At 44.1% G+C, this 9,392-nt stretch overlaps 1 protein-coding gene across 1 annotated transcript in view; it reads left to right on the top strand.

Annotated features, from left to right (window-relative positions):
• Positions 1-153: 153 nt before the first annotated feature.
• ATF6 (activating transcription factor 6) overlaps positions 154-9,392 on the top strand; it is a 98,507-nt gene continuing 89,268 nt past the window's right edge. The window contains exons 1-7 of the mRNA XM_064515742.1: positions 154-304; positions 427-503; positions 2,520-2,607; positions 2,945-3,039; positions 3,533-3,659; positions 3,892-4,098; positions 7,460-7,680. Coding sequence (XP_064371812.1) covers positions 235-304; positions 427-503; positions 2,520-2,607; positions 2,945-3,039; positions 3,533-3,659; positions 3,892-4,098; positions 7,460-7,680 — 885 coding nt within the window. The 5' untranslated portion in view covers positions 154-234. The remainder of the gene's footprint in view (positions 305-426; positions 504-2,519; positions 2,608-2,944; positions 3,040-3,532; positions 3,660-3,891; positions 4,099-7,459; positions 7,681-9,392) is intronic.

The raw sequence follows: 9,392 nt of genomic DNA, 5'->3' as shown, positions 1-9,392 counted from the left end.
GCTTCCGCGCGACGGCGGCGCGGGCCCACAGGAGGCTGCGGAGCGCCGCACGCCACCGCCACTCGCGGCCGCGCCCACGCGCGCCCCCCCCGGAGCCAACGGCCGCCCCGCCCCGCCTCGCCTCGCGCATGCGCTCTGCGCCCGGCCGCCGCGCCGTGTCCTCTGGCGGCCGCCGTAGCCGGGGCGGGGCGTTGTCGGGAAGGAGACGTGTGTTTCGGCAGGAAGGCGGAAGCGATGGCGGCGGCCGAGGCTGAGTGGGAGCCGGCAGGGCTGCTGCCGCCCCTGGGGGGCGGCCTCGACTGGGGTGAGGGGGCCGGAGGGGGGCCGCGGCCGGCGCGGAGGGGGGCCGGAAGGGGGCCGCGGCCGGCGCGGAGGGGACCGCGGCCGCGCGGGCTGCGTCGCTGAGACCGCTGTGTCTGCCCGCAGAGGCGGTGCTGGGCGAGGAGCTGGGCGAGCTGCTGGGCGCCGGCGAGCCGCGGCGGGCCGCAAGGGACGAGGCGGAGGTAAGCGGCGGCGGCCGGGCGGCGCGGGGCGGGGGGGTGGGTGAGCCGGGCCTCCGCCGGGCCCTGGGGCCGCAGGGTGAGCGAGTGCTTTCCGCTGCCTCTGGAGTCGGGGCTGCGCGCACGGGGCATGGCGGGGGCGCTCGTCCCCGGGGCCCGGCAGTAGCGCAGGGGCCTCCCGCGCCGGAGGAAAGCGATGGTCGCACAGTCTAACAGGCTCCTGTTAACCGCCTGCCTTCTGGCACAGGATGGCTTTGGGAGTGCTCCTGCGGCTGCTTCTTCCTCGCGGGGGAATATTAAATATGCTCCCGGGGACATCCCACAGCGGGCAGCACCTTGGTGCTGTGGTTTGTGTGTATCTGCCATACTGGTCTGCAAGGAGACAGTGTGACTTCCAGACTTGTCCACTAATGACCTCACAGCTCAGAGCTGTGTTAACTGTTGAGGGTAGTTTACACATACAGAACTGAGACTCTGTTAGTAAATTGTTGGTATCAAAACTATATGCTTAAAATCTAAATTTCAAGGAATCTGTTTAAGGTGAAAGTTTGGGTGCTCTTTTCAGGAAAAAATATATTCTTGTTGACTGAACAGAAAGTGAGCATTCCCTATGATAGCGTGCTAATGGGGCAGTGCACTTCTGGACTGCATAAAAGGAGGAGGAGTATGGAGAAGCATGGGTGTATTGCATCTGCATTCGCCAATATTGTGCTCTATCGGCTTGAATATAGGATGACTGCCTGGTTTTATTGTCTATTTTAGAGTTTTCTCCGAAACTCTTTTCTTGCAACCCTACATATTTGTCCCCACGCTTTTCAGTGTCTAGCTGCACATGTTGCTTTTTCCATGCCTCCTTGATTCTCTACATTTTGTGCTTCCTCCTGGGTTTTCTGCTCCTCGTGTCCTAAGCTGCTTCCAACACGACCCTGCTCTTGTGTTATCAGGCATAAATCTCAAATACTGGAAGTGTTCCTACAGGCATTGTGGAGCAAGCACTGGAGCAAATGTGGGAACTGCTGCATCGTGCTGGGGCAAGGTATTGCCAATCAGCAGGTCAGCTGCACAGCTCAGGGTGTGATTTCTGGACATTCTTCCTGTAAAAATGCTCTGTTGAGCTCTTTCTTCATCCTAGACTTCAAATTCTAAATTCTGTGCAGTCTCAAGATTTCTGAGACCCTGACTCCAAATATGAGGCAAGTTGAGAACCTAAGGAGAAGTATGTTTGCAGGATAGGTTTCTGCAAGAAAATCCTTGGTATGTATTTGTATAAACAGAGTATATAATATTAGAGACCTGGATCTATTTTTTTTTCATGCTAGTGTTCATAAAAAATGTTATATTTGAGTAGAGAACTGATACTTATAGATGCATCAGGAGAAAAACTGGAGCAAAAAGCTGGTCATTGTTCTGAAAGTGATACAATAGTATGTATGAAGTGATTTTAGTTTTGTGTCCTGCTGGAAAAGGAAACTGGTCTCCTTAGCTTTAGAAAATAGTCATGTCTGTTTACTCAAGGTTGGGGAGGTCTAACAGGTGCTGTCCATCAAATAGCTGATTTTGAGCAAATCAGTCCATGGGTCTGTTTCTGTGCTGGTAAACTGATTCCATTTTTAAAGTGCATTTAGATCTCATGATGGGAGGGCATTAAATAAACTTTTTCATGAAGATGATGGGGAGGAGGACAACAAATTGTCAAAACCTATATTGTAGATGAGGTGGATCAGTGACTGGACTTGGAATTTTTGCATTACTAATAACTGCTAACAGTACAATAATCAGTGATGCTCTTGAACTGAAATGCCCCTTCCATGCAGCTGAGGTCTAAGCTTTAAAAGAAGCCCTATCCTATGTATTGCAGTGGAACACTGTCCCCTTTAGGGCTTCTCATCTCTGTGTGCTGTAAGGCAACTCAAGTGATTTTTCTTGTCCAAAGCTGTAAGAATGTGAATATAATGGCTGATGGTTTCAATTTTAATTGTTTTTTTTTCTTGTTTCTTTGGTGCTGAACTGTTGTTTCAGGAGAATGATCTGTATAACTTTCATTTTGATTTGGATTTGATGTCTTGGGACTCGGACCTTTGGAATATTACAAGCCATGCTTATTCAGGTAATTTAGCTGCCATATTTTGCAGGTATGACTTTCCTCTTCGCCTGCCCCCCAAGAGTGAGCTGTTGTAACTTTGGGACAGTGATAACTTAATGTGAAACTATTTGATGGGCTGCAAGATGTAGTTCTCTGGTGACAAGTCATGCTGTTTTTCTGTAGCATGGGTACAACTGATGAAGGTTGTTCTACAAGCCAAGCTGTTTATTATCTTTAAACTTGCTATGTTTTCTGCTGTGCCTTGTTTCAGGAATGAAATAGTTGATGTTGTGTAGTTCTCAGTCATCTCTCACTGTTAGAAACTTGTATGGTAAAACTTTTCTGTGTCTATCTCTTGCAGACGCAAGCCTGAAAACAGAGCCTTTATCACCAGCTGCTTCAACGTGTTCGGTCCCTTCTCCATCATCTGTGGACTCTTCAGTGCAGAACGTGCCTGTATGCAGAAACCTCCATGTAACACAGATAGCAGTTGTTCAGAGCCAGTTGTGATCAACAAAACACCCCACTGGTTTACCTGTCTGATCAACCACATAGCATAAGAGGCAACAGCTTTATTTTCTGACTTCTGTGAAATCAACTTCCCTCCAGTGGTGTTTTCTTCCTCTCCTACTGTGACCCAATCTAAAAAGACCGTTTTCTGGATCTGTTCACTCAGCTGTGCGTGTGTGTGTCTGGTTGCCAAACAACATGCCTTCTAAAGGCTTCTGAGTCCAGCAGCTGCTGCCTTCTCCCCCCAGTCTGGCGATAAGTCAGAGTCCTATTTCAGTGGTACTTAGCATTGATCAGAATAAAACAACAACAAAATACAACCTTTATCCCGTTTCCTGTAGCAGCAACATGGATGTGATGAAAGGAAATTACGCTTTGAATTGACAGTAGTCATTCTCATCTGTTTTTGAAGCATTTATCTCATACTTTCTGTCTGCAGGATGATGTGGACTTCAACTGTAGCTCCCAGATGTCTCCCATCTCCCTTTACAGCAAGAGTTCCGGAAGCCCCTCATCCCCTGAGGGAGATGGAGGGAAGAAGCCTGTCAGCGTCAAATGTCAATCTGGTATAAGCAGTCAAGTTATTTCGATTCTGCAACTAGTAGGCTTGTTTTCTTGTGCAGACAGATGTTTAACAGATACTAGTAAATCCTTTAATTTCTGACTTGGATTTGGGATAGGATATGTTTATTTTAACAAATACTGTAGGTGGGTAAAGAAACATGTCAGCAGCTACGCTATTACTGCTTGAGTTCTTTATATCTTCTGGTTGGACTCAGATCTCTCTTCCTTTCCTAGCAAATAATTCTGTGAGGACTCTGAAGAGGTGTGGTCGGGCAGCATCCAGGCCTTCAATACAACCCAAACCCCTGTTGCCTGCTGTACCTGAGGGTCAGGCTAACATTGGTATCCCAGCTAAAACCATCATTATTCAGACTCTTCCAACACTTGTGCCACTGCCAAAGCATCAGCCTGTTGTTAATATCCAGCCAGCTCCTCCTAAAGGTAGGTGAAAAATACTGTTTCTGTGTGGAACAATTCCTGCACTGAAGTTCACTTGGGCAGGTGAAACAGGAGGGTGAGGGGAAAAAAAGAGGGATGCTATGTGCTTTGCTGCAAAGGCTTTATACTGAAAAGAAGATGGCCTTATTCTTGTCTCTTATAGTTGTGCGAGAAATAGCACTCACCTGGGCACTGCATGGGATGGGAGACAGTATGGTAAAAGAAGCTGTGCTGACTGTTGGGAATTGTGGAGATAAAACTACTGATCTGGAAGGCTCTCTAGAGACCCTTTCCCCTTTTGCTCTGCTCTGCTTGCAATGGCAGGTTGTGCATAAGGTGAATCCAGTACTACTCTGTCATAACCAAAGAGAAGGTCCAGTAGAACCAGCTAGGATGGCTGAGTGAAGCTTGAAAGCTTGGGAAGGGGCAAAAAAGCTTCTTTACCCACATGGAAGTTGTTGCCACAGGATGGTGGGGACATAAGTTTGTGCTGTTGCTTTTTATATCACTAAATAACATTAGACAGGATGTTACAAATTCTGCTAACAGTTATGAGGGTGATGTTTAGAGCCTGGTTAGGCATTGGAGTGGTTGTTTACAAGTGTAAGTTGGTGTTGACAGGAGGCAAGTGATTTCCTGTCTATTGGTAATTCTTCCTTCCTCTTTAAGCTGTTACTTTTTAACAGTTTGCTGAAGTACCCTTCCTTTCTGAATCCCAAGCATTATTTTGCTTTTTGCAAAGTCAGGAGGGATGTTGTCTGCTTTGTTGAAGTTGTCAGGTGCAGTTGCTTGTTTTCACCAGCTGATGGCTGCAGATTCTTGCAGTTGATTCTAGACGCAGTGAGGAGTGGAAGGAAAAGGAGACAAATACTTAAGTACATGTATCTAGAAATTATTTTAATTGTGAAAAACTTGTCTTCATTATTAATTGCTCTTCTACCAAGAATTAAGTCAAGGCTGGAGAGACTGGCGTTTGCTGTAACAGGCTTAGAGTTGTTAGACTGCTTAAAACATAGGTCAGCACAGTCAGAGGGACATAATTCTTATTCCCTCTGATGTTTCAGCTGATAAAATAACATCTAGAAAAAGGAGTGTTGGGGGATAAAGATTTTTCTAGATATAATTATAATATTGGGAAAATCAGCTTCTCCCTTTGCCTGTAGAAATGTTAGGAAAGTAACTTCTTACTATTCTGTAGGAATACTATTTCCTAGGACATATTTTGGGGAAAGTGTTTTCCATGCCATGTATTTACCTTGACTGATGGTATGTTTAAAAATTCTGTAGTGCCACTTCCAAAACAAAAACAGTAAGGATTTTTTTTTCATTAGTCAAAATCCTCTGGATGTAGCAGGTTGGAGCTGCCTGTTTGAAATGTGCTATTATCCTCAAGGAGCATGAGGAATGGTATTTTTATAGTCCCTTTCATGGAAGCTTAGAAGAAGAAAGCATGATCTTAGAGTATCATGTGTCTTTTGCATTGAAAAAAAATGTTGAAAGCATCTCAAATTCACTGTTTGAGGTTTTTAAATAGGGCAGTGCTTTTTTTTTTTCTTTCTTTTGAACCTGATGATATCTTCAAGCCCTTTTCTGCAAGAAAGAGATCTAATCTTACACCTTATACATAAAAGATCTTGGAGCTAGGTAAAGGACTGCTATTCACCTTCCAAAAGGCTAAGTGCTGTAATACACAGTTATGCATTTTGATTGGAGTGCTGAATTGGAACACACTGTTTCTAAAAGCCAGCCAGGTCATCCTGTTACAGAGAATTAAATAGATGTTCATATGTTTTCATGCAACAAAGTGTTATGATGAGGTTTGCGCCTGCTTGAGTTAAATGTATTTTTGGACTGAAATTTCTTGGATATAACTTCAATTCCCTTTTGAAGTCATTTTGGCATTATCTGCTGCTTGCTTTTATTTCAGGTCTGTCAGGTAGTACATCAAATTTCTTATGCAAGACAGCACTTTTTCCAAAAACTGGTCTTAATTTAGGTTGAATAGAGGATATAACGGATGTTTTGAAAATGTAACTTGCATTGTGGTGGTGGTGTTTTGTTTTTGTCTCCCCCCCCTCCCCCAAATTCTGACTCTTCTGTTCATCTTTGTTTGCTATGATGGTTCTGATGTGGTTTCTACATGAAGATTGTTGTTGAATATGACAATAAAGTAGAGATGCATAAGAGGGAGAAGGTTTGAGATAGGTGGGACTATTAATGCTGATTAGCTAAAATCAAGCTTGTAAATCTATGGAACTGTGAAAGGGAGAAACAGCTTAGATGTCATCTTGGGCTTTTTCCCAGTCAGACTCTCACTGCTAGCTTTGTTTGAAGGAAGTCCACAAGTGTCTAACAGACTCTACTTTGGGGTATTCTGGCTGTTGGTCTTTACCCAGAGCAATTCAGATTTGCAGAGCCGCAAACTACACTCTCAAACAGCAGTAGGCACTTAACTGTTCCACACATCTCTTGAAACTTTGTTCTTTCATAGGCTCAGGAATTGCCCTGGGTTATGTGTTTGTGAGTGAGACCCACACAGGCCCCTCATCCGCCTTCTGTACTTTCATCCCCAGAATTGACATGACACAATTGGACTCTGAAGCTGAAGCAAGTAGTAGTGAGCCATTGAGGGTACTGGCTGTCTTTATATGAAATCTAGGTGCTTGGTGCCACAAATCCTGCCAGGCAAGAATGATTTCCATTAGCTTACGGTAGGTAGTGTAGGCGTCTAGAATTCTGCAGGTGTGGGTGTGCAAAGGCAATTCTCAAATAGTCACTGTTTTTTTCCTGACAGGGATTGAGAATAATAAAAAAACAACAACAACCAAAAAAGAGTTAAACTTAAACATCAGTTACTGGCTTTACAGCAGGTTTCATAAACATGAATAGATCTTGCACACCATGTTTCATTTACCATTTTTTTTCTTGATTGGAATGATGTTTACATTGTGACAGTGAGCTTCTGAGCATTCAAAGCTACCATTGGCTAAGTCCTCTGAAAAAGTTACTCAGAGTGCACCAAGTATTAGAAACATTCTTGCTTCAATATTGCTAACAAACGACCTTGATTAACACTGAAGAGCCAACAAGTTTTGGGAGAGAGCTGGAGTTAGTAGATCCCTTTAACATCTACAGTTTTGGTTTGCAGGATTGTTTTGGAGCCCTGTGAACTGCTTTTGACTTTTTTCCCCCTCATGGAATATACTGGTGCTTAAGAATCAGACTTTAGACAAGTAATGTGGGCCAGGGGAGGAAGCTAGGCTGCCACTGCCTACCTCCTGTGTCGTCATTGCCCTAGAAACTAATCAAAACAATTCCTTTTCGTGTCGTACACTGAGCACTCATGTTGGTTCTTGTGTTCTAGGTCAGTCGGTGGTGCTCCCACAGCCCGCGGTGGTACAGCTCCAGGCTTCTGGGGTGCTTCCTGCCTCCCAGCCAGTCATTGCTGTCACTGGAGGAACCACGCAACTTCACAATCACACGGTGACTGCATTGCCCCTGGCCGCTGGAAACGGCTCAACAAGCGGCAAAATAGCAATGACTAAGCCCTTGCTTCAGAGCAGCACACCAGCGATGGGGCTGGATGTAAGTTCTGACTGTGTGATGATAGCAAACAATCAAAGCTTGGAGTCACCAGTTTTCACACCTGCATGCTGGTTGTCATGGGAGCACCAGGTCACTTTAGAGCCTTGGTTGGGAAGAAAGCATTGTAGTTGGGCTAATCTAATAAGATTTCTAACAGTCCCTGGGTATTCAGCAGGTTTGCTGAACAAACTGTTCCATTATGTAATGAAAGACAAAGGTTGGGGAGAAAGAGGAATAGCTTGATACATGCTGGCCTGCCTGGAGTTGTAGACTGGGTGTGCAAGCATCATGGTAGAAGACAGTACTGATGTATTTTTGCCTTCACTCATCTTTTAGATTACAGTCTCTCAATAGCTGGAGCGCTCTCTTACATACAGAATGATTTGATATGTTTGATTAGGGCTAAAGCATTTTTCTGATCTGTATCATAAAAGCACTCTTGTGGAAATAGATAAACTGGAAATGTCAGCAGTAAGTGTGATTCTTTTTCCATTCCCTATACCCCCAAATTTAACTCATGATTTTTGGAAACTCCAAGCGTTGGGTTTCATATGATTCTAATTTCTTAAGGCTCTTTGGTCATATACTGAATGAGTAGAAAAGGGGGAAGCATTCAACAGTTACTGCACAAATAAATAAGGTTTTTCCACAGTGAATTGTAGTAAACAATGGGTTTAGAAGAGAAATGGCTTTTTTTTTTTTTTTTTAACACCCAGCTTGCTAGTTACGATGTCAAAGCTGAATTTAATTTGGTTTAATTCCTGATGGTTTGGAGCTCCTCTGGTTGCTTTTTGCTTACTGAAGAAAAGGAAAAATGTTTGGGGAAAGGTGCAAACATTTCTCATTTGTGTTTTTTCGAATTTTGGGATGTTGTTCTCCAGTGCAGTATTCCAAGTGCAGTTATTGTGAGCTGAGGGTCCTGCTGCATCTGTTGGTGTGAGGGAGAAAATGCTGGTGTCCTTTCACATGGACTTTTGTAATAAAGTCACCCGCTTACTTGGTAGAGGTCATGCATTGAACTGTCCCATTCTGTAGGCAGCAGTTTAGCTTGGGCTTCTGGCAAAGAGATGACAGGCATTCAGTCTGAACAATGAATCATCGGCTGCTCTGGCTGTCTTTCTGAAAACACCTTTGTTGAAAGATGTCTTGTTAAAGCAATTAATTTTGCATCTCATAAATGAAGAAATAAAGAATATTGGGAAAAATGTTCTTTAAGAAATGGCAAAAACACATAGGATGAAAAAGACTGAAGATAGCCTTAAGTGACGGGCCTTTAAAAGGATGTGATGTGGAATACTTTGTGTGTGAAGCCTTTAACCCACATCTTCAGCTGGTACAGCCCTATTCAAGGTAGGGTAGTTGTGCTGACTTTCGACTGTGTGTTAATTTGGAATTAATGCAGATCAGGGAGAGGGTGTTAAATCACTCTTAGAGCTGGATGACTTTCCAGTATGTTAATTATTTGTTGGTAGTTCTGACTCGGTAGTTTTCTACCGCTTCCTCAGTAATATCACACTTTGCAGAAATATTTCCATCCCAGCCTGCCAATCTCTGCTATCAAGAACTGCTCTGGTATGCAGAAACGCACACTGTTCTCAGTTTCATCATGCAGAGAGGAATCTGTTTCTTAAAATCTTTTCCATTCTTCTTGTCAGTTGATGGTAAAGCTGTTCTGTTTTAACTTTGAAACCTCAGCTAATATTTGAAAAACT

This window comes from Dromaius novaehollandiae, chromosome 8 (assembly GCF_036370855.1).
Source record: "Dromaius novaehollandiae isolate bDroNov1 chromosome 8, bDroNov1.hap1, whole genome shotgun sequence".
In the NCBI taxonomy this organism is placed as follows: Eukaryota; Metazoa; Chordata; class Aves; order Casuariiformes; family Dromaiidae; genus Dromaius; species Dromaius novaehollandiae.
Note: the sequence above shows the minus strand (reverse complement) of the source record. Positions and strands in the feature narration are given on the sequence as shown.